The following is a 26,552-nucleotide window of genomic DNA, read 5'->3' on the forward strand; positions in this document are numbered from 1 at the left end:
TATAATCTCTTAGTGTGGTAGCTGAAGATCAAGGAAGTGAATAAGTGTAGTATAATCTTTTAGTGTGTTAGCTGAAGATCAAGGATGTAAATAATGTAATATAATCTCTGTAGTGTGGTTGCTGAAGATCAAGGACGTGAAGGAGGTTATTACTCTTTTAGTGTGGTTGCTGAAGATCAAGGACATGAATGAGGTTATTATAATCTTTTAGTGTGGTTGCTGAAGATCAAGGACGTAAATGAGGGTATTATAATCTCTTAGTGTGTTAGCTAAAGATCAAGGACGTGAAAGAGTGTATTATAATCTTTTAGTGTGGTTGCTGAAGATCAAGGACGTGAATGAGGGTATTATAATCTCTTAGTGTGTTAGCTGACGATCAAGGACGTGAATGAGGGTATTATAATCTCTTAGTGTGTTAGCTGAAGATCAGGGACGTGAATGAGGGTATTATAATCTTTTAGTGTGTTAGCTGAAGATCAAGGACGTGAATGAGGGTTTAATAATCTTTTAGTGTGTTAGCTGAAGATCAAGGACGTGAATGAGGGTATTATAATCGTTTAGTGTGGTTGCTGAAGATCAAGGACGTGAATGAGGGTATTATAATCTTTTAGTGTGTTAGCTGAAGATCAAGGACGTGAATGAGGGTATTATAATCTTTTAGTGTGGTTGCTGAAGATCAAGGACGTGAATGAGGGTATTATAATCTTTTAGTGTGTTAGCTGAAGATCAAGGACGTGAATGAGGGTATTATAATCTCTTAGTGTGTTAGCTGAAGATCAAGGACGTGAATGAGGGTATTATAATCTTTGAGTGTGTTAGCTGAAGATCAAGGACGTGAATGAGGGTATTATGATCTTTTAGTGTGTTAGCTGTAGATCAAGGACGTGAATGAGGGCATTATAATCTCTTAGTGTGGTAGCTGAAGATCAAGGAAGTGAATAAGTGTAGTATAATCTTTTAGTGTGTTAGCTGAAGATCAAGGATGTAAATAATGTAATATAATCTCTGTAGTGTGGTTGCTGAAGATCAAGGACGTGAATGAGGGTATTATAATCTTTTAGTGTGTTAGCTGAAGATCAAGGACGTGAATGAGGGTATTATAATCTCTTAGTGTGTTAGCTGAAGATCAAGGACGTGAATGAAGGTATTATAATCTTTTAGTGTGTTAGCTGAAGATCAAGGACGTGAATGAGGGTATTATGATCTTTTAGTGTGTTAGCTGAAGATCAAGGACGTGAATGAGGGTATTATAATCTTTTAGTGTGGTTGCTGAAGATCAAGGACGTGAATGAGGGTATTATAATCTCTTAGTGTGTTAGCTGAAGATCAAGGACGTGAATGAGGGTATTATAATCTTTTAGTGTGGTTGCTGAAGATCAAGGACGTGAATGAGGTTATTATAATCTTTTAGTGTGGTTGCTGAAGATCAAGGACGTGAATGAGGGAATTATAATCTTTTTGTGTGTTAGCTGAAGATCAAGGACGTGAATGAGGGTATTATAATCTTTTAGTGTGTTAGCTGAAGATCAAGGACGTGAATGAGGGTATTATAATCTTTTAGTGTGTTAGCTGAAGATCAAGGACGTGAATGAGGGTATTATAATCTCTTAGTGTGTTAGCTGAAGATCAGGGACGTGAATGAGGGTATTATAATCTTTTAGTGTGTTAGCTGAAGATCAAGGACGTGAATGAGGGTATTAATAATCTTTTAGTGTGTTAGCTGAAGATCAAGGACGTGAATGAGGGTATTATAATCTTTGAGTGTGTTAGCTGAAGATCAAGGACGTGAATGAGGGTATTATGATCTTTTAGTGTGTTAGCTGAAGATCAAGGACGTGAATGAGGGTATTATAATCTTTTAGTGTGGTTGCTGAAGATCAAGGACGTGAATGAGGGTATTATAATCTTTTAGTGTGTTAGCTGAAGATCAAGGACGTGAATGAGGGTATTATAATCTCTTAGTGTGTTAGCTGAAGATCAAGGACGTGAATGAGGGTATTATAATCTTTGAGTGTGTTAGCTGAAGATCAAGGACGTGAATGAGGGTATTATGATCTTTTAGTGTGTTAGCTGAAGATCAAGGACGTGAATGAGGGCATTATAATCTCTTAGTGTGGTAGCTGAAGATCAAGGAACTGAATAAGTGTAGTATAATCTTTTAGTGTGTTAGCTGAAGATCAAGGATGTAAATAATGTAATATAATCTCTGTAGTGTGGTTGCTGAAGATCAAGGACGTGAATGAGGGTATTATAATCTTTTAGTGTGGTTGCTGAAGATCAAGGACGTGAATGAGGTTATTATAATCTTTTAGTGTGGTTGCTGAAGATCAAGGACGTGAATGAGGTTATTATATTCTTTTAGTGTGGTTGCTGAAGATCAAGGACATGAATGAGGTTATTATAATCTTTTAGTGTGTTAGCTGAAGATCAAGGACGTGAATGAGGGCATTATAATCTCTTAGTATGGTAGCTGAAGATCAAGGAAGTGAATAAGTGTAGTATAATCTTTTAGTGTGTTAGCTGAAGATCAAGGATGTAAATAATGTAATATAATCTCTGTAGTGTGGTTGCTGAAGATCAAGGACGTGAAGGAGGTTATTACTCTTTTAGTGTGGTTGCTGAAGATCAAGGACATGAATGAGGTTATTATAATCTTTTAGTGTGGTTGCTGAAGATCAAGGACGTAAATGAGGGTATTATAATCTCTTAGTGTGTTAGCTAAAGATCAAGGACGTGAAAGAGTGTATTATAATCTTTTAGTGTGGTTGCTGAAGATCAAGGACGTGAATGAGGGTATTATAATCTCTTAGTGTGTTAGCTGACGATCAAGGACGTGAATGAGGGTATTATAATCTTTTAGTGTGTTAGCTGAAGATCAGGGACGTGAATGAGGGTATTATAATCTTTTAGTGTGTTAGCTGAAGATCAAGGACGTGAATGAGGGTTTAATAATCTTTTAGTGTGTTAGCTGAAGATCAAGGACGTGAATGAGGGTATTATAATCGTTTAGTGTGGTTGCTGAAGATCAAGGACGTGAATGAGGGTATTATAATCTTTTAGTGTGTTAGCTGAAGATCAAGGACGTGAATGAGGGTATTATAATCTTTTAGTGTGGTTGCTGAAGATCAAGGACGTGAATGAGGGTATTATAATCTTTTAGTGTGTTAGCTGAAGATCAAGGACGTGAATGAGGGTATTATAATCTCTTAGTGTGTTAGCTGAAGATCAAGGACGTGAATGAGGGTATTATAATCTTTGAGTGTGTTAGCTGAAGATCAAGGACGTGAATGAGGGTATTATGATCTTTTAGTGTGTTAGCTGTAGATCAAGGACGTGAATGAGGGCATTATAATCTCTTAGTGTGGTAGCTGAAGATCAAGGAAGTGAATAAGTGTAGTATAATCTTTTAGTGTGTTAGCTGAAGATCAAGGATGTAAATAATGTAATATAATCTCTGTAGTGTGGTTGCTGAAGATCAAGGACGTGAATGAGGGTATTATAATCTTTTAGTGTGTTAGCTGAAGATCAAGGACGTGAATGAGGGTATTATAATCTCTTAGTGTGTTAGCTGAAGATCAAGGACGTGAATGAAGGTATTATAATCTTTTAGTGTGTTAGCTGAAGATCAAGGACGTGAATGAGGGTATTATGATCTTTTAGTGTGTTAGCTGAAGATCAAGGACGTGAATGAGGGTATTATAATCTTTTAGTGTGGTTGCTGAAGATCAAGGACGTGAATGAGGGTATTATAATCTCTTAGTGTGTTAGCTGAAGATCAAGGACGTGAATGAGGGTATTATAATCTTTTAGTGTGGTTGCTGAAGATCAAGGACGTGAATGAGGTTATTATAATCTTTTAGTGTGGTTGCTGAAGATCAAGGACGTGAATGAGGGAATCAAGTGTGTTAGCTGAAGATCAAGGACGTGAATGAGGGTATTATAATCTTTTAGTGTGTTAGCTGAAGATCAAGGACGTGAATGAGGGTATAATAATCTTTTAGTGTGGTTGCTGAAGATCAAGGACGTAAATGAGGGTATTATAATCACTTAGTGTGTTAGATGAAGATCAAGGACGTGAATGAGGGTATTATAATCTTTTAGTGTGTTAGCTGAAGATCAGGGACGTGAATGAGGGTATTATGATCTTTTGGTGTGGTTGCTGAAGATCAAGGACGTGAATGAGGGTATTATAATCTTTTTGTGTGTTAGCTGAAGATCAAGGACGTGAATGGCGGTATTATAATCTTTTAGTGTGGTAGCTGAAGATCAAGGACATGAATGAGGGTATTATAATATCTTAGTGTGTTAGCTGAAGATCAAGGACGTGAATGAGGGTATAATAATCTTTTAGTGTGTTAGCTGAAAATCAATATTTTAGTGTGGTTGCTGAAGATCAAGGACGTGAATGAGGGTATTATAATCTCTTAGTGTGTTAGCTGACGATCAAGGACGTGAATGAGGGTATTATAATCTCTTAGTGTGTTAGCTTATTATCAAGGACGTGAATGAGGGTATTATTATCTTTTAGTGTGTTAGCTGAAGATCAAGGGGGTATTATAATCTTTTAGTGTGGTTGCTGATGATCAAAGACGTGAATGAGGGTATTATAATCTTTTAGTGTGTTAGCTGAAGATCAAGGACATGAATGAGGGTATCATAATCTTTTAGTGTGGTTGCTGAAGATTAAGGACATGAATGAGGTTCTTATAATCTCTTAGTGTGGTTGCTGAAGATCAAGGACGTGAATGAGGTTATTATAATCTTTTAGTGTGGTTGCTGAAGAACAAGGATGTGAATGAGGGTATTATAATCTTTTAGTGTGGTTGCTGAAGATCAAGGACGTGAATGAGGGTATTATAATCTTTTAGTGTGTTAGCTGAAGATCAAGGACGTGAATGAGTGTATTATGATCTTTTATTGTGTTAGCTGAAGATCAAGGACGTGAATGAGGGCATTATAATCTCTTAGTGTGGTAGCTGAAGATCAAGGAAGTGAATAAGTGTATTATAATCTTTTAGTGTGTTAGCTGAAGATCAAGGATGTAAATAATGTAATATAATCTCTGTAGTGTGGTTGCTGAAGATCAAGGACGTGAATGAGGGTATTATAATCTTTTAGTGTGTTAGCTGAAGATCAAGGACGTGAATGAGGGTATTATAATCTCTTAGTGTGTTAGCTGAAGATCAAGGACGTGAATGAGGGTATTATAATCTTTTAGTGTGTTAGCTGAAGATCAAGGACGTGAATGAGGGTATTATGATCTTTTAGTGTGTTAGCTGAAGATCAAGGACGTGAATGAGGGCATTATAATCTCTTAGTGTGGTAGCTGAAGATCAAGGAACTGAATAAGTGTAGTATAATCTTTTAGTGTGTTAGCTGAAGATCAAGGATGTAAATAATGTAATATAATCTCTGTAGTGTGGTTGCTGAAGATCAAGGACGTGAATGAGGGTATTATAATCTTTTAGTGTGGTTGCTGAAGATCAAGGACGTGAATGAGGTTATTATAATCTTTTAGTGTGGTAGCTGAAGATCAAGGACGTGAATGAGGTTATTATAATCTTTTAGTGTGGTTGCTGAAGATCAAGGACATGAATGAGGTTATTATAATCTTTTAGTGTGTTAGCTGAAGATCAAGGACGTGAATGAGGGCATTATAATCTCTTAGTGTGGTAGCTGAAGATCAAGGAAGTGAATAAGTGTAGTATAATCTTTTAGTGTGTTAGCTGAAAATCAAGGATGTAAATAATGTAATATAATCTCTGTAGTGTGGTTGCTGGAAGATCAAGGACGTGAAGGAGGTTATTACTCTTTTAGTATGGTTGCTGAAGATCAAGGACATGAATGAGGTTATTATAATCTTTAAGTGTGGTTGCTGAAGATCAAGGACGTAAATGAGGGTATTATAATCTCTTAGTGTGTTAGCTAAAGATCAAGGACGTGAAAGAGTGTATTATAATCTTTTAGTGTGGTTGCTGAAGATCAAGGACGTGAATGATGGTATTATAATCTCTTAGTGTGTTAGCTGACGATCAAGGACGTGAATGAGGGTATTATAATCTCTTAGTGTGTTAGCTGAAGATCAGGGACGTGAATGAGGGTATTATAATCTTTTAGTGTGTTAGCTGAAGATCAAGGACGTGAATGAGGGTTTAATAATCTTTTAGTGTGTTAGCTGAAGATCAAGGACGTGAATGAGGGTATTATAATCGTTTAGTGTGGTTGCTGAAGATCAAGGACGTGAATGAGGGTATTATAATCTTTTAGTGTGTTAGCTGAAGATCAAGGACGTGAATGAGGGTATTATAATCTTTTAGTGTGGTTGCTGAAGATCAAGGACGTGAATGAGGGTATTATAATCTTTTAGTGTGTTAGCTGAAGATCAAGGACGTGAATGAGGGTATTATAATCTCTTAGTGTGTTAGCTGAAGATCAAGGACGTGAATGAGGGTATTATAATCTTTGAGTGTGTTAGCTGAAGATCAAGGACGTGAATGAGGGTATTATGATCTTTTAGTGTGTTAGCTGAAGATCAAGGACGTGAATGAGGGCATTATAATCTCTTAGTGTGGTAGCTGAAGATCAAGGAACTGAATAAGTGTAGTATAATCTTTTAGTGTGTTAGCTGAAGATCAAGGATGTAAATAATGTAATATAATCTCTGTAGTGTGGTTGCTGAAGATCAAGGACGTGAATGAGGGTATTATAATCTTTTAGTGTGGTTGCTGAAGATCAAGGACGTGAATGAGGTTATTATAATCTTTTAGTGTGGTTGCTGAAGATCAAGGACGTGAATGAGGTTATTATAATCTTTTAGTGTGGTTGCTGAAGATCAAGGACATGAATGAGGTTATTATAATCTTTTAGTGTATTAGCTGAAGATCAAGGACGTGAATGAGGGCATTATAATCTCTTAGTGTGGTAGCTGAAGATCAAGGAAGTGAATAAGTGTAGTATAATCTTTTAGTGTGTTAGCTGAAGATCAAGGATGTAAATAATGTAATATAATCTCTGTAGTGTGGTTGCTGAAGATCAAGGACGTGAAGGAGGTTATTACTCTTTTAGTGTGGTTGCTGAAGATGAAGGACATGAATGAGGTTATTATAATCTTTTAGTGTGGTTGCTGAAGATCAAGGACGTAAATGAGGGTATTATAATCTCTTAGTGTGTTAGCTAAAGATCAAGGACGTGAAAGAGTGTATTATAATCTTTTAGTGTGGTTGCTGAAGATCAAGGACGTGAATGAGGGTATTATAATCTCTTAGTGTGTTAGCTGACGATCAAGGACGTGAATGAGGGTATTATAATCTCTTAGTGTGTTAGCTGAAGATCAGGGACGTGAATGAGGGTATTATAATCTTTTAGTGTGTTAGCTGAAGATCAAGGACGTGAATGAGGGTTTAATAATCTTTTAGTGTGTTAGCTGAAGATCAAGGACGTGAATGAGGGTATTATAATCGTTTAGTGTGGTTGCTGAAGATCAAGGACGTGAATGAGGGTATAATAATCTTTTAGTGTGTTAGCTGAAGATCAAGGACGTGAATGAGGGTATTATAATCTTTTAGTGTGGTTGCTGAAGATCAAGGACGTGAATGAGGGTATTATAATCTTTTAGTGTGTTAGCTGAAGATCAAGGACGTGAATGAGGGTATTATAATCTCTTAGTGTGTTAGCTGAAGATCAAGGACGTGAATGAGGGTATTATAATCTTTGAGTGTGTTAGCTGAAGATCAAGGACGTGAATGAGGGTATTATGATCTTTTAGTGTGTTAGCTGAAGATCAAGGACGTGAATGAGGGCATTATAATCTCTTAGTGTGGTAGCTGAAGATCAAGGAACTGAATAAGTGTAGTATAATCTTTTAGTGTGTTAGCTGAAGATCAAGGATGTAAATAATGTAATATAATCTCTGTAGTGTGGTTGCTGAAGATCAAGGACGTGAATGAGGGTATTATAATCTTTTAGTGTGGTTGCTGAAGATCAAGGACGTGAATGAGGTTATTATAATCTTTTAGTGTGGTTGCTGAAGATCAAGGACGTGAATGAGGTTATTATATTCTTTTAGTGTGGTTGCTGAAGATCAAGGACATGAATGAGGTTATTATAATCTTTTAGTGTGTTAGCTGAAGATCAAGGACGTGAATGAGGGCATTATAATCTCTTAGAGTGGTAGCTGAAGATCAAGGAAGTGAATAAGTGTAGTATAATCTTTTAGTGTGTTAGCTGAAGATCAAGGATGTAAATAATGTAATATAATCTCTGTAGTGTGGTTGCTGAAGATCAAGGACGTGAAGGAGGTTATTACGTGTGGTTGCTGAAGATCAAGGACATGAATGAGGTTATTATAATCTTTTAGTGTGGTTGCTGAAGATCAAGGACGTAAATGAGGGTATTATAATCTCTTAGTGTGTTAGCTAAAGATCAAGGACGTGAAAGAGTGTATTATAATCTTTTAGTGTGGTTGCTGAAGATCAAGGACGTGAATGAGGGTATTATAATCTCTTAGTGTGTTAGCTGACGATCAAGGACGTGAATGAGGGTATTATAATCTCTTAGTGTGTTAGCTGAAGATCAGGGACGTGAATGAGGGTATTATAATCTTTTAGTGTGTTAGCTGAAGATCAAGGACGTGAATGAGGGTTTAATAATCTTTTAGTGTGTTAGCTGAAGATCAAGGACGTGAATGAGGGTATTATAATCGTTTAGTGTGGTTGCTGAAGATCAAGGACGTGAATGAGGGTATTATAATCTTTTAGTGTGTTAGCTGAAGATCAAGGACGTGAATGAGGGTATTATAATCTTTTAGTGTGGTTGCTGAAGATCAAGGACGTGAATGAGGGTATTATAATCTTTTAGTGTGTTAGCTGAAGATCAAGGACGTGAATGAGGGTATTATAATCTCTTAGTGTGTTAGCTGAAGATCAAGGACGTGAATGAGGGTATTATAATCTTTGAGTGTGTTAGCTGAAGATCAAGGACGTGAATGAGGGTATTATGATCTTTTAGTGTGTTAGCTGAAGATCAAGGACGTGAATGAGGGCATTATAATCTCTTAGTGTGGTAGCTGAAGATCAAGGAAGTGAATAAGTGTAGTATAATCTTTTAGTGTGTTAGCTGAAGATCAAGGATGTAAATAATGTAATATAATCTCTGTAGTGTGGTTGCTGAAGATCAAGGACGTGAATGAGGGTATTATAATCTTTTAGTGTGTTAGCTGAAGATCAAGGACGTGAATGAGGGTATTATAATCTCTTAGTGTGTTAGCTGAAGATCAAGGACGTGAATGAAGGTATTATAATCTTTTAGTGTGTTAGCTGAAGATCAAGGACGTGAATGAGGGTATTATGATCTTTTAGTGTGTTAGCTGAAGATCAAGGACGTGAATGAGGGTATTATAATCTTTTAGTGTGGTTGCTGAAGATCAAGGACGTGAATGAGGGTATTATAATCTCTTAGTGTGTTAGCTGAAGATCAAGGACGTGAATGAGGGTATTATAATCTTTTAGTGTGTTAGCTGAAGATCAAGGACGTGAATGAAGGTATTATAATCTTTTAGTGTGGTTGCTGAAGATCAAGGACGTGAATGAGGGTATTATAATCTTTTAGTGTGTTAGCTGAAGATCAAGGACGTGAATGAGGGTATTATAATCTTTTAGTGTGTTAGCTGAAGATCAAGGACGTGAATGAGGGTATTATAATCTCTTAGTGTGTTAGCTGAAGATCAAGGATCAAGATCAAGAATAGCTAAGTTTCCTATTGAGTAATTTGTGCAGTTGATGATCATGAGGGAAACATTTGTCCAGAAGATTAAAGAACTTTTTGCCGATGTTGGTTGGCACATTTTCACTATAAGGTGGATTATATCAAGTAACATTCCGTTTTATTTTTCTCTTGTTGCCATTGTTATTATCCTTATAATTGGAATGAGCGTCATATTTCAGCTTGTAGTTGTATCCACTAGCGTTGAGGGCATTCTGATATTCTGGCGAAGCATTATTGAATATATTTTCTTTAGCTGAGATGCATGATAGTCTTTTGTTTACGCTTTCTGGTATGTTCTTTATACTTGGCGGAGGGTGGTTGCTTTCATTGTGCACGTACAAAGGTGTATTATTTGGTTTCATGTATGGGCCATATGTTCCGGTTGTCAGATTCATCGAGATGTCTAGAAAATCAACATATTTTTTGTTGACTTCTATTGTTATTTTCAGATGGTTTTGGGCAAAGATGCGACATATATTTTTCTTGATAATGTCGATTTGCCTAGGTGTCGATAATGTCGATTTGCCTTCTTGTATGCCCAATATCAACCAAATAATATCATTCACAATAAATCTGTGCTGAATAATAATGAACCCACAACGGATGAACCAGTGGATGCCTGTAATTGCAGAGCCAATCGTGAATGCCCGCTCGACAAGAAGTGTCTCATCAGCGGAGTTGTGTATCAAGCCATTGTGACAAGACAGGACACCAAGAAAGAAGAAACATACATTGGGCTTACACAGAACACTTTCAAGTCGCGGTATTCAGGTCATGCATCTTCTTTTAAGAACTCAAATAAAAGGAATGCAACAACTCTCAGTGAGTATGTATGGTCACTGAAAGATTCCAACATCCCGTTCGCAATCAAGTGGAAGATCACGAGCAGAGCAAAATCTTACTCGACTTCCAGTAAACGTTGCAATTTGTGTATTGAAGAAAAGTACTTCATAATCTACAAACCTGAACTATCTACTTTAAACAAAAGGAATGACCTCGTTAGCACCTGCCGACATCGAAAAAAACATTTGCTCTGTAATTATAATTAATTGCCTGACTCTGAAACCAATATACTCTGAAAGACACTAATCATTTGATTGATGATTGTTTGCAATTTGTGTATAAGCCTTTATAGTCAATATCATTTCTGTGTATGATCAAGTGTCATAATGTTCATTATCTTATTATCATTATGATGTCTACCTGGTTCCACAATTTATATCATTTTGAGTAATCAAGTGTATTGTGTTCCTTTTAGCCATAATGTCAGAATCACCAAGCAATTTGCATTGACTTTTATATGATCCTGTCCACTTGACATATTGAAGTGGATCCCTCACTTATATTCCTTTGTGATCAAATTTTTTATGATGTCTATTCAGACAATCGGTATTGCGCACTTGAAATTATGGCATATTGACTTCTATGGTTTGTGCACTTGACATGTTGTCTATTGATTTTATGTAACATTATGTAACATTATGTAATCCTTTTATGCATGATTATTCTTGAAGCTTGGTGTTGTGTATATTTTAGTTTATGCCTCATTCTGCATTAAGTTTCTGATGAGTGAGGGCCCATTGGCCCTTACGAAACAGCTCTGTAAAGCTATGTAGTATCAAACAAATCCAAATTCTTTATATTTATTTTTTTATTTATTTATTTATTCACGGTATACAAATAGCCGGCAGGCAGCATAGGCTGAATAGCGCCGGCTTTACAAAATACAATTTACACATCAAAAATACATATTGTATAATACACTCAACAATTTACTTAAAAAAACAAAACGAAAAATACAGGCAGAGGAGTAAAATACCAGCAGAAGCATAGGATTACACTACTTTCCCAAATTGAGTTTACTGATGATGAACAGAATGGTGGAATTCTGAAACCTGTTTGTTTTACAGAAGGGTTCAGGAAAAATTCTGCTGTGACGGAGATTGTACTTCATAGATCTCTGCTCTGGAAGTAGATGGCGGTGTCTTTCAGAGTTGAAGACCTGCTGGCCAAACTTCACGACCAGATCTTCCCTACGGTTGGCAAGACTGTTGATGTTTCCAAAGAGCATAGAGCATGAATAAACGTCTACTTGCACGAAATATCATGTTTTTAACTTGTAAGTCCCAACCCAGATTATTTTGAATTTCCAGACCAAGTAAACTTCATGTGATCGACAGTCTGAAGGACCTCACCACCTAGGGAAAGTTGTGGGAGTTGGACAGGATTTTTCAAAAAATTTACATGCAAAACATGACATTTGGCTGACTTCGGCAGCTTTGGCAGCATATCGTTGACCTTGCACCAATCATCTAAAGCATCATGGTCAACCCAAGCCAAAATCCCCCTACAACGTTACAGTTCATGCATTTTCCACAATTGCTGCTGCAGCATATCATTTGAATCATCTACTAGTCTTATTTTTTCCCATCTTTCAATTCATTTGGAGGATCGTCTCCTGCCTAATTATCATGTGAAGCTTCATCTTTGGTCTCGCCATCTTCTCTGGCCTGATTTTCTTCAAGGAGTTCTCCTGACTTTTCGCCTTCACCTTCTTCTAAGCTCTGAAGTAAATCCTCCTCCGTGATGTAGTCTTTCAGACACTCTAAGCTGTACTTCCAAAGCGCTTCTTGTTTTTCGACATTCCTGAAATCAAAATGTGATGGATCCATATTATTGTCATCACGAATTTTGTGGAATAAATGAGAGTTAGATGGTTTCATACTCACTTTCTCTATATATTCTACAACCAAGTTAAGATTTTAAAAATAGAATGGAGACATGCCATAATCACGGTTGTCATTTTAAAGAAAAGTTGAACAATGATGGCGCTATTTATCTAAAACCGTGTTTGCATATTTACAAGGGATATACACTTGTAAAATGGTATTAACATATCAGCAAACAGACTAACAAATGACAAGGGAATTTTCACAAAGCTTTTTATCATGAAATGTAATGTAAAACTCATATTATTTGGCTAATTAAGATTTAAAATATATGTAAATAGCGCCCTCAATTTGCACACAAATATACAGTCTCTAGAATTAAAATTACCAAAAAAGAACAGAAAGAGATGAATAATTTCAGTGCCGCCGACAAGGGGGGTTAAGGGGGTGCATTACCCCCGGGCCCGGGGTTTTAGGGGCCCGTATAAATAAAGAAAGCATACCTTAACGGGAACATAAAAGCAAAGAAAAGAGACCTCAGGGGGCCCGTTAAAAAGGGAACTCTGATGTTCACTTTTACCGGCATTTTAGCCCCGGGCCCGTAATGGCTCTCGGCGGCACTGAATAATTTGATCTAGAAATAAAAATCTATGCTAAAAATTGATATAAAATATGTTTGTGTAGGTATTTGGTATTATTCAGGTCAAGAATTGCACATATGTGATGCGATCAAGCCAAATCAGTCGGAACTCGCAAATATTGATTTTGAGATATAGCCAAACAAATGAAATATTTCCTTTTGTTCCCTTTTGTTTTGGAAAGTCTTTCATTGCTCATATCTTTGGAACTGGTTGTTCAATTTCAATGGAGTTTTCTGCAAAATCCAGCTTTGTAAATGCTTTTTCCTATCCTAAAATAAACTGAAAATTTCATATTTCCGAGTTCCGACTGATTTTGCTTGATCGCATCACATATAATAAAAATGTTTTGTTCGAAAAATTAATAAATGATCACATCAAATATTATCGGTCGTTATTGATATGCTCATACATCCTCAAATCGACAGGAGTTCCCAACCTTTCTTGTACATATTGTCATTTGTTAAATCAGGTATTGAATTCAACTCATATACACTTCATACACATCTTACCTGGCAAGTGACTTTGGTTGAGTTGGTGTACTATCAAAGTACAAACCACTCTCCCCGTCGTATTTAGGATCTAACGCAGCTACCAAAGTAGTTGCCGCTCCCTGGTACGGAGTTTTGTAGATATCTATAATATAAAACAAAATATTTTGACTGAATGGAAATTGCGCTAGTTAACCAATGGCTCACGAGTGGAAGTGCCGATCACTGGACTTTCACAGTCAGTGAAAGGTTTGTTACATATTGATCAAGAGCGCTATGATTTGTGTCTGTTTGCTCCAAAAAGTATTTTTCTGAGCTTTGGTATATGCTTCATTTCCTTAAGTGTTCGAACAGTATCTTTGTTAATCCCTTTGCTAGAAATGGAGTGAGTAGGCTACCTTTAGGACTTACCTAAAGGTAGCCTACTCACTCCATTTCTAGCTCCTTCGTAATTATACACTACTCAAGAAATGAAGGGATCAGATTTTTGTCCTTGAAACTTTTATCCCTCTGTTAACCTCACTCACCTTGATGAGTGAATACTACAGCGCATCTTCATGCTTTGCTACCCACCAAACAATATAAGCTGTTACAATAACGTTTCCCAGATAGCTGGACTCTGAAACACATAAACTGAAGTGATAAGCGAAAAAGTGGTGATTTGTATTGCATAGTTCCTGCACAACCTAACATTTTTAATGTCTTTTGCGCAATATTCCTGTAATGAGTAACTGTAACTGTTTACAGCTTATATTGGTTGCTCATAACCAAGCATGAATTTACGCTGTAGTGTAAAATTATCAAGGTCAATGAAGTTTACTGAGGGTTTACATTGTCAAGGGCAAAAGTCTGATCCTTTAATTTTCTGAATAGTGTACTAAACTGAGCTCAAAAAGAAACTTATAATTTTTTACAACTTGTGAATCACAAGGTCATATCTTAAAATACTGTCAATCAAAATGAACCAAAATTACACACAGGATTACCATAATACTCTACGCAAAACACATGTCAGTAACCAAGCAGTTGTCCAACTGACACAACAGCAAAATGTACTGTCATGGGACAGCTTCCTGGACTTCCTTCACTTTCACAGCCCAACATTTGGCACCCAGGACAAAAAATCTGTGAGAATGCACACAAGATCCTTGCACAGATGATAAAACGGTGCTGCTTTCTGCTTTTCATACACTTTTTTTCATGAAACAGGGCTGGGCTGTGAATGTGGTCCAGGAAGCTGTCCCATGTCAGTGCATTTTGCTGTTGTGTCAGTTGGATAACTGCTTGGTTACTGACATGTGTAAAAAAGTAAATCTGTGTGTAATTTTGGTTCAGTTCAGGATTTCAAGATATGACCTTGTGAAAAATTATAAGTTTCTTTTTGAGCTCAGTTTATATTGAAATGAGGCACTGTTAAGGAGGGATCAAAGTTATAGGATGTGAATACCCTCCTTCCCATCCTTGACACTCAGCTATAATCCTTGGTAGGGTGATTGAAGGATATTATTTGTGTGACGTGTTCGTGTACGCGTTTGGTTTGTGTTATCGCTCTCTGTCCGTCTCTCTGCCAGTAACTCTCCGTTTCTTCCCCAAGAAACCCTTTCAAAGGAGTAGCGAATGCTCTTTCCACGAATCTGTTATATTGGGCACAATATGGCTATTTCCACGCTCAATTCACGATGTATTTAAACAATGGCCTATTGAACAAGCAACAAGGTTGTCTGACTTCTTCAAGATTGAAGCAGGGCTTTAAAGCAGCGATGGAAATATAATAGATTAGTTGTTAGGAAATGGCATCTTCTGATTGGTTGTCATTTGTTGCTCAAATTAGCCGCTGAAGATATGATCTGATTGGTTAATTGAGCTGCACTCCGTACTCTGATTGGTTAATTGAGTTGAGTTATAATTGGGTGTTTCTGAACGGCTCCTTTCACTAGAACGTCTAAGTTGGTTGTCTGAACGGCTCTTTGCTGAGCCATCAAAACATCTAGGCTGATGAAATTACAATGGTTACCGTAAGACCTCTCACTCTTTCTTTCTCCGTCTTTCCTACTATCTTTTAACGATCTGGAAACTGTCGTAAAGGAAATTGATTGACTTACGGAATAACTTCAGAAAATTGTGGGTAATAGGTACTAGTATTTTTGATTCGGTCCAATTATTGGTTGCTAAACCCGTTTCTACCGTTCCAGGATGCACTGCAAAAATTCCGATTCCAGTGTTCTTCAACCGTCTGTCGAGCGCATACATGCTCATTATCTGAAGAAAAAAAAGGTATGATAACTTGCAATGACATTTGTATGAATGATATGGGAACATTATTCATGCATTTTGAGTATAATGCAAGCGCGCAGGCGTAAATTCGGGGGAGGTGGGGGGTTAATCCTCCCTATATTCCAAAAGAGAAATGACGATCCATGCAATCATCCGCCCAATGTTATGCTAATGCATAAGTTTGTAACCAAATTTAAGTTCATATTTCGAGGGTTGACAAACAGAAGGCCTTAGCTCACTTTTGGCCATTTTGAGATTTTGGTACCAAAATAATCTGTAATACCCACAGATTCTTAAAATCATAAACCCTTAACTCAATCAACTTCCTATTGCATCTATAGCTCAATAATACTTGGTCACATTTCAATGCAAAATATTATTTTTACTCATTTTTCTCAAAAAGGCACTTTTTGAGTTAAGGCCTTCTGTTTGTCAACCCTCGATTTGACCTTTTTAACCATCACAAAATGCGCACGTTTGTACCGCTCAATGATACATTAGACCATGTTAGCTTCAAAATTGTTCCAAAACAGTGTATTGTAAGGTTACGTGATTTGACTGGTTTTACAGACATATTATTTTCAGACACTTTATCATTACGCAGGATTTATGCCATATTGTTATCACCATGTAAGATACACGTACACATACCTGATATAACTTTGAGTGACCGTAGAACGTAAATCGGTCATACGATTGTTCTCCTTGGATGTTGTCCAAATTGAAAGAACCAAACACGTGAGCTAACGACGAAACCATCACAATTCGACTATTAGGGCCACTGGTTCTTAAAAGTGGTATTAGATGCAAGATAAGAAGCAGGTGCGAGAGGTAATTGACTTGAAACGTCTTCTCAAAGCCATCTGCTGTCTCAGCTATGGAAAATGTGACATTATAAAGGAACATGTTAGGTGACTTACATCATGTACATGTACATAGACCAGAATGACACTATGAACAAAAACGAGGATATACGCAATGATCAATCCTTGCTAGTACAGTATTTCTCGCCAACTTAGAAAGTAGAAATAATATTCATAGATTCTAGCGATTTAATTAGAGAAAGTGATGCCATAAGTTTCCTTTATTTTTTAGTTGATGAGAGCGCTACTGATCCATAGTACCATATAGGTCCAGGGTTCAAATCTCGGTCAAGGATGTCGGCATAATTTAGTTATACATTTGACTCAGGTAACCGTAACACTTTCTTTACGTCACATCTGCATACCTAGTTATCATTATAAGTCAGCACTTACTGTACGATATAAAGGCAATACCAGCATTGCATATCAAGACGTGAAGCGGATACCCTTTTGCCTTGTAAGCATTTATAAATTCCATGGTAGAAGTAAGGGACTCCAGGTCAAGTTTCATGAACTCCACGTTAAGGGTATCTGGTCCACTGAAAGCTGTAGCACTAAAAGTCTTTTCTTGTTTTTCATCCTGGTATTCCTTCTGCATCCGTTCTATGGCCTGGTAAATGAATGCAAAGTCTTGGCCAAATAAAAACAACTTCATCAATGTTCAACTTTTGATTCCTATACATTGGTTCGCATCTAGTTCGGTAGTGACGTCAATGCTTGTTCGCGGTTGCGCCGCAAGCGTGCCGATAAAACGCCCTTGTACGTACGTACGTACGTAACACTCCGCGCGTTTAACTTTACACGCGCGATGTCATATGCGATTCCTATAGTTTTCTTAATTATATATTTTAGCCCAAAATGAGTTTGTTTATTTCACGGAAAGGTGTACGACATAGAATCACTTACTGACTCTGCCCTTTCTTCTGATCTGCATGCTATGATAACTCTCCCTCCGTGCGCAGCAATGTACTTGGCTGTTTCGTATCCAATTCCTAACAACGAAAAGTTCGCAAAAGATGAGAAATTCATCTTAGAAGTAGCGATAACAGGATTAATTGACATAGCAATGGATTTACACTATTTTTGAATGTAATGTCCCACACTATAAGCAAGATGCACTCACCACCTGTGTATGTGTGCAATGATAGATTGACTCGGGATTGACTACGACGCCGCTCTTTTCAAAGGCGCTAATCTTACCATGCTTACAGGTGCGAGTGATCAAATTCATTTTGTATTTTCCCAAGTTGCAAAATATGTACAGCTTTTGGTGATTTTTGGGTCATTAAAAAATAGCCCGACCGACTGTCCCTACTTGAAAGTTCCGTCCGCACGTAGAACAGGGTTTTTTTCGTCGTCCAAAGTTGATGTTTTTATTGCACTAGAAACACGAATGTTGCGACATCAAAGTTAACTTTCTTTCTTTCTTTATATTTGTTTTTAGTTCTTTTGAAATTGAGACGATTTGTGCTGTCTCTGTGTTTTCAGGTCTGTGGGCGATGCATACACCTTCGGCCTCCATGTACTCCAGAGAAGGGAATCACAAGTTATCAGGTCCGGTGATCGTGGCGGTCACTAGTGACTCCTGATTATATCCAAGGACAATCCAGGGAAGAGTTGCCTAAATCTCTGTTGAATAAGCCTTGCTCTCTGTGCTGTATAGCACCTTTTTGAAGAAGGAATTACATTTCTGTGCATTGAGATTACATGTCATCAACAGCCAACAAACGATTTCCCCCAATTACCCTCTATGAACACCGACTTCCAAACAAGGAAAGCATGGAAACACACATGTCGGAAAACTCCCTGTCTAAACATGGATATTTGATGTGATCATGGTCTACGATGTATGTCTTAAAAACGTATTCCACTCTCACAGACATTTCCATTTATTTTTCTCTTGAATATTTTGATAACGAGATATGATTAACGAAAATCACAAATGGCGATTTCAGATTTGTATTATCTTAAACACTAATAAACACTATAAATTTTAGCCATAATTATAGATTAACTCCATCTTCTCAAACATGTCAAATATATACCAAGTACCTACCACCATTTCCTCCGGTGACTATGTATGTCCTGTCTTCCGCAAGAGTTATCTCTGGGTATGTTAACCTGGCACCCATAGTGTAAACGTCAACAACAAAATAGATATTTAGAATGGACTCTAAACTATTATTTCAGTACATCAAAACAATCCGCTGTGAGCGAGTGCCATGAAAGATGGTATTTAGTGTATTACACCTTTTGCTTTTTATCAGATGCATGTCGAATTTTGACATGTTTGGTCTTTGATAGATCGATGCACTCATAGTTTAATTAAGGACAGTCCAAAGGTTCAGCGACTGAACAGAACCGGGGAACAGAATGGTGATAATATAGAGGTCATGTTTGCCCGTTGACAAGCATTTATGTGACACGTTTCCGCAAGATACCTAGCATGAACGAAATAATAATTGTAATTTGTTTCCAAATTGACTCCCAATGATTTTAGTTTTGTGTGCTGGCCATATGCTTCAACATAAAAAGTCCAAGTTAGAGATTATTATGTTTTCATATACATGATATAGGTCTTCCTTATTTTACCTTGTACCCATATTTTCTTGTCTTTTTTTCTTCTTTGTTTACTTCTGAAATTTTGAGTTTCAATTTAGAACATAAAAATGATAAAATTGGATGGATTTTGTCACTCAATACACGTTACACTACTAGTATACACAAGTGCGCAAGAAATTCCCTGTCATATTTTAAAACGGAAAACATCACTTCTCATTTGATGTTCACTGATGTATGTAGAGCGCGACCTTCAACACGTAAAATTAAGAAGGATATTTAGCATAACAAAAGACTCGTTCCCGATATATGCACAAGTTCTTTAGGGCATGGAACTTTATTATTTGCATAATAAATAAAAATTAAATCCTTTTCTGACCCGTTTGTGTATATTAAAATCTGTCGTGAGATAAGTTGATAACATTTTTGAGTGACTCAAAATCAATTTCATTAGAGCGTAAAAAATACTTGATTTTATTCCTGTTTAAATAAATTAATACACGTGATGTTTAAAACATTTTACATTGTATTTTTTAAACGAAATCACGACTAAAACTGCTGGAAAAACATTAAACTGCAACAAATCAATGCAATTTATTTCCTGAAATAGTAACAACAGACTTTTTCTATAGAAATTCGATGATTTATCCTTACGTTTGCAAGAATCTTTAAATCATGTAAGCGTTCTGTTGATGTCTTGATTTTAGATGCTAAACGGACGTGCGTGTATTGTGCACAATTAAGTATTGACTTGATCGTGACGAAGCAGCGAATGTTAACAATGTCGATGACACCTTCGGGAAAGGTTGAGATGATTGCTGTATTACTCTGTTGCAGACTGTGTTAAAGGCGATTGACACATATGTGAGATATAACAGAAGTGGCCTTATAGCGGTTCCCAAAGTAAAGAGTGTAGGTTCAAATGAATTAATAGTTGTAAGTTAGTAAGTTGTAAGATTAGTATTTTGGGCTTCAAAGAATATTTGACGAATTTTTTCAATTAAATACAATAAATCTCAAAGAAATTAATTATTATTGAGAAATTACAGTATAATATCAGTGTTGCTAATATGGGTATTGCCGCTCTGCAGAAATATATAGAAGTACCGTGATGGATGTAGAGCAATTAGGCCTACTATCCTACTGCAATGACCTAGCCAGGGGAGGGAATAGGGGAAGCCTCCTGTGAAAAGTCTTGTCTCCGGTAGGATGCTGGCCGACGCTTTGATATTTAAATATTTTGGGCATTTGTTGTGCTTTTTAGCCAATTTGACAATTTTCGTCAAATTTTGCACCCATTGACAGTTGCCTTTCTCTTACCCCGTTTTACCCTCCTTTTCAAAGTACTGGCCACGCCATTCCTACAGTGTCTACTAATTGACTATTGTTGGAAAAACTGTTGTTCCACACGCAAATTACACAAACAGCGTACTCTCATGCAAGAAAATATGAAGGTTTCTAAAAAGATATCGGTTAGCCATTGCCATTCTTATGACAACAATGATGCCAATATTGGGAGGAGCATGTCGAATTTACCACACAGCCGGAAAGAAAAATTGACGTGAATACACTTCGCTGGTTTGAAAAGTGCGGAATCAGTTTACAGGAACAATCGGGGATGGAAAAGTACAGGATACAGGTGCAACAGAGTAAATTAGGACACATGAAACAGTTTGTTTGTTTGTTTTGTTTAGGTCCATGATTCATTTATTCATTGTGAGTAGCAAATATTAGAAATTACTTTTACCTATAGTTGAGTACATCTTACAATCTAACATGGACTTACTTACAGTACATTACATCGTCGTTTTGAAAAATCAACATCCCAGCAAACACAAAACGTTTTAAACATCATTCGCAAAATTTAGAAAAGGTTGCCCGAAAACGTTTAAATGTCGGGTTATATAAAATGTATAAAACGTTTTCATTGCATTAAAAACCTTTTTGATACACTACTGCAAACATTCTAACGTTATTTAAGTGTTGACAAAATATTTGGCAAAAATGTTTGCAGAAAATATTTTTCAATAACATTTTGAAAACATTTAAACACTATTTTTGTGTCTTTCACACAAAACGTTTCAAAGAGTTTTCATGACCTTTATATAACCCGACATTTAAATGTTATTATAACGTTTTTACTAAAACCAAACACGTTTTGTGTTTGCTGGGATTTAAAGTAATAATCACAATAGTGATTGCGGCAACAGAAGAATATGTCACAACAACTTTGTCGAAGACACTATGTGGTATGTTGCAAAAAAAAAGATACATCATTTAAAACTGCGCAAGGCACTAGATTCTTTATCTGACAGAAACGCTCTGGCGTTCTTGAAAATTAACCAATTAGTCAATTATATTATTGTTGTCAGAACCTTATTTTATCTTATATATTTGCGTTCACGATAACATTATCGACTGACATTCAATAATGTAGTAGAAAGACATAGAAGGTGCTCCGATCCTGGGTGGCCTTGACGTTCTAATAAAATAAAGAATACTTTTTTGTTCAAATGTAACACAAGAAAGCAAAACATTCAATATATAGCGTCAGACAAGTGTGTAACACATGTATATCGATCATGCTGAAAGTGTTATTGTATTTTAAAGGTTCAAGGCCAGAATACTTCGCCAACCAGTCTGGATTTATTTAGGTCTTATATATAAGCATCTAAAAAAAAGTAACTAACCCCCCTTAAATAATGGTCATTATTCATTGCGTTGGAAGCAGCATGTATTTCTGCACATTTTGACACCTCATTTGTAGCAATATGTTTTTAATATGTGATTGGATACAGGGCTTCAACGTTCGTCTGCAAGAGTGGATCACTTTTGAAGGAAATAATCTTGGAATATGATGTGATTACTTAATCGTGGAAATCATCTACGATGGAACAAAACATCAACCCAATAAAATTCTTTATTTAGCTTGAACGCTAATTATTTGGTTTTATTTGCTTTTCTTTTCGTTTCGCTTTCACGCAACGGGTTTTGCACTTAACAGTCGTCTTAGGGCATTTAAATAAAGGCACTTAATTTAATGCCCACGTGACCAGATGGGCGCAGAAATTACAGCGTCTAGACAAGATGTCTGGAAAAGTGACCTTTGGCACAGTGGGTGGTCTTCCTGTGTATTTCAATTGGAAACGCGGGATGCATGTCCAAATTTTCTAGCAAATTTGTCATTTTTTTGCAACTTTGTAGTATTATTGTAAGAGTTTCCGTCGATAACTTTTTTTCCGTCGACAAAAACTTTCAAAATTTAGTTCTTGAAAACATACTAAAAAAACAGAATCCCCCAATTTTTAATTAATTTGTCTATTACATTTTCAGCAATTTTGATGATATTTGTCTGAAAAATTCCTATCTCTTAGCATTGTAGCACATCTACTGATCACTTGGTGGTCTTGGTATGGCGGCGCCCATGGATCACGTGGGCATTAAATTTAGTGCCTTTTATTTAATACCCTATGGTAACTGCTTAATAGCAATACCTTCAAGATATCGGCCAGAGTTTAAAAAAAAATCTTAGTAATACCCTCTATCAGGTAAGCTCAGCTATACATATTTCATAAAAATAGAATCTGGGGACGTTTCTGTCCAGCTATGAGGGTAATTATCGACTATTATAGATGATAAACCATAATGAGGGGAAACACTGGTGTGAGGTTAAATAGCAATAGCAATTTAGGCAGAACTCAAGCGTAATCTAAGTCATTTAAGATCACGAAGATGGGATGACTCCACATTTTTTACCCGGAGAAATCGTCTATATGCACAGATAGACAAGGTGATACGTGAGTTTAGTATAATCCATACTTCAGGTACAAATAATCCTTTACCAGGGGTGGTATTTTTTTCCAGGAACACGAGCAATGACCTACCGTCAGATGAAATTGATAGTCACTGTTGTTAATGTGTGATGTTGATGAGACTGGAGAATATTAATACTTATATCGCGTATCAAGTTTTGAGGTTTTTTTTTAATTTTACGGACAGGTAGAAAAGGTAAATGGCAAGGGCTGTGCATTGACATGTAAAAAGAGGCTTATTTTGTCTGTTAGTCATGTTCAAAGTGATTAAGCTGTGAGCCTGTGTGAGGATGATCTCAAGATGCCTCAAAGAACAAATTTTAAGATATCTACAACCCCCTATATGTGTATTCTGAGTTACAATGTAAAATGTGCATGAAGGTCGTATTCATCGGTACCTCAAGTTGGTTCGACAAGTATCTGATTTGGATAGACAAACACTTTTTAAACCAATCAATAATCCTATTGTTGAAGAGGATAATAAGCTTCTACCTTAGATGTCTATAGAATTCTTAATAGCTCTGCTCTTTGTTTGCTTTGGCTAAATTCTGTGTTGGGTGGTGGGTTATGTATAGCCAACAATTAACAATGAGAGAATATACCTGAATCTCGTTGACTTGGGATGATTTGAAATAACAGCCGATTATGACTGTTTGATATTTATTACCAGCAATGTGGAAAAAGAGACACATGTAGAAACGAAAAAAAGGTACCATTTTGTTGAAGAAGTTCAACAAACCATAACCCCGTTTTTGGATATCGCTTGAAGTCAAATGATATAACATTTTAAAGCTTATGAGATATATTTTTTTTAACACGAAATAAAACAAAATTGACCCAGGAAGGAATTTACGGCTCATCCGTCGTGTACGGTTACATCGGTTTGGCTTTTTTGTCCAAGACCTTAACTAAACACCTCAACGTGCGCAAACATTTCAGCTGCTAGTATATCTGACACTACGCTTTATAATAATTGATAGATAATATTTACATGACTTGCATTTGCTACCAGTTGAGCAAAGAATAATATATTCGATGTTTGTCTACAAGATTTTGTATGTATCAGCTCCAGTATATTTAATTGTTTCTTGGAGAAGTCGTGTTGTAGCAGAACGGAGGTTACGAGCTGGTGAATACAGTTCTACAAGTTCAAATAGCGTATACCATATTCATACCACAATAAACCCTCGCTGCCAGAATCAGCTCCCCAATTTCTCGTACGGGTAATTTAGACAAACAAGCAGATATTGGTAGTTCTTTGCCCAATTTTAAGTTAGCCCAATCATTCACGAGAACAGAGAGACTGTACCCGGCCTCGAACTCGCACCGTCAAACACCAATGCACCGGAGTCTAATACTTTACCGATTGGGATACTTGACTTTATTCAATTTTGATATTTAAAAAAAAAGTAACAGTTGATACCTTCCTTTACGTTATTTTATGCGTACATGTATCAGTGGAATATAAACGCGCATGTAAGAGTCACTTGCAATTAACCTATAGCGATCTATATAGAAAGTGCATGTTTTTACGTAGAACTTCAATTCATACCATACAACCTAAAATTTCCCTTAAAATGTGGCATTTTTGTGTGATGATATACCTACTTAAACATAATGAATTTTAAATAAGTTGCAATAGATAGGTTGCAATTCCAAAACAAATAACTTGATACATGATAAGCCACGTATTTGTATATGCAATGATTGATCTCAACTTTGTCTGTGGTTTGTGGTTCTTTAGATTTCTTTAACTGGCATTGAGACTTTCTTTGTAAAATATAAATCCAGCCAAAATATATATAAATGAATCGAGGATGGAATTAATTGGAAGAACAAATATCCAGGTATAAGCCGTACGGCTTACTTCAACTGCACCAGCCTGGATAAGAATTGGTAGAATTCCAATTGGAACCCAGCAAAAGAAGTCTGTGGGGACAAGAAGAGACATTTTCCTAGCCTTCCTTCACTGTTTCAGAGCGTCCAGAGGCTCTACTTGGTGTTTTTTTTATATCAATATTAAACAGATAAGGTTGAGACCAGTAAACATTGCAATCGATAAGAGCATGAATACTTTATTATGATCATATATATTAAGTGATACCTGATCAGGCCTTGTGAGAGTAGAATAGTTTGTAACTTTGACATCTATACTGACAGTGCTTTCATTATAGTACTTTAATTTTGAAATTGGGAGTACAACATAACAGAACAGGAATTGCGTAAACACTAAAATTTATTCCTGATAATATAAAGCAGATAACATTTAAACAGAATGCCACTAGCCACACAATGGCCATTAGTAAGCGGCCTAATTTTTTACCCAAGCGTCGGCTTCCAAATGGATACTTAATTCCCACAAAATGATCTAAGTTATCAGGGTTATAAAGAAAGCTGAAGCCTCGTGGACAACACAGATAAGGCTCCAGAAAACATGCACAACAGACTTCTACGCCAGGATTCAGAATTTGATGGAAAATAGTCCACATAATATGCATCAACTGAAACCAAAATGATAATGTATTATGCATAAACATCTCACAAAAAGTAACTAACCCCCTTAAATAATGGCCATTATCCAAAAAGAGGCTATTGTATTACAAAAGTAAACTGCGTTGGAAGCACAATTTATTTCTGCACATTTTGAAACCTCATTTGATACGATAGCCCAGAAAACAATGAAACACCGGTCAATTTAATGTAGTGAGGTCCAGATTTGAAAGTTGCACTTACATACAAATTTTTACAATACAAAAACACTCAGATATCATTGCACATATGTCCTTCCATTACACTGAATCCAAAATCAATAGAATTTACTGCAACTTTCAAATCTTGGGCTACATTGATTTAACTGTACGCTGTGACGTCAATATTTAGTCATTTGATACAAATGAGGTGTCAAAATGTGCAGAAATAAATTCTGCTTCCAACGCATATTACAGATTTGTAATACAATCACCCGTTTTTGAATAAATGGTCATTATTTAAGGGGGGTTAGTTACTTTTTTTGAGATGTTTATTATGAGATCAGATATGGAGAGGTTAGTGATAAGAAGAAACTGGACCTTATTACTTTGCCGCCTATTCTTGATTCGAGTGTAAGGAGACACAACATTTCCAATAATGCCAAAGATTCTTATAAACCACATAACAATACGAAGGATATAAAAGTCTAGCATGCGATTACACGTTAGGAATAAAGACGGTGGATCATCACTTAACGCCATAATGTACGATTAATATGAAGTTGGTTAAATTTTTTTTCAAACCTGATTTTTTAGCATATTTGTAATGTTTACACATGTCCCAACTTCCACCTAAATCATGTGGAATCAGCCAAATTTGTTGTGTGAGTAAGTCAACATAGGACATAAAGCCATAATTCAAGAAGAAAACTGCAAATAATTACATCGGGCCATTCCCCATTCCCCTTTACAGCAGTGATGTTATGCCCTTTAAGGAAAATTTCAAGATTGTAGAA

At 36.4% G+C, this 26,552-nt stretch overlaps 1 protein-coding gene across 1 annotated transcript; it reads right to left on the bottom strand.

Annotated features, from left to right (window-relative positions):
- Positions 1-14,149: 14,149 nt before the first annotated feature.
- Positions 14,150-18,829, bottom strand: LOC140166730 (retinol dehydrogenase 11-like). Its single transcript, XM_072190228.1, has 6 exons — positions 18,754-18,829; positions 17,608-17,689; positions 17,091-17,236; positions 16,486-16,709; positions 15,663-15,819; positions 14,150-14,193 (listed from the first exon to the last, which is right to left on the bottom strand). The coding sequence occupies exons 1-6, from the start codon at positions 18,827-18,829 to the stop codon at positions 14,150-14,152; spliced, it is 729 nt and encodes a 242-aa protein (XP_072046329.1).
- Positions 18,830-26,552: the final 7,723 nt, after the last annotated feature.

The sequence above is a fragment of the Amphiura filiformis genome, chromosome 12 (assembly GCF_039555335.1).
Source record: "Amphiura filiformis chromosome 12, Afil_fr2py, whole genome shotgun sequence".
Lineage (NCBI taxonomy): Eukaryota > Metazoa > Echinodermata > Ophiuroidea > Amphilepidida > Amphiuridae > Amphiura > Amphiura filiformis.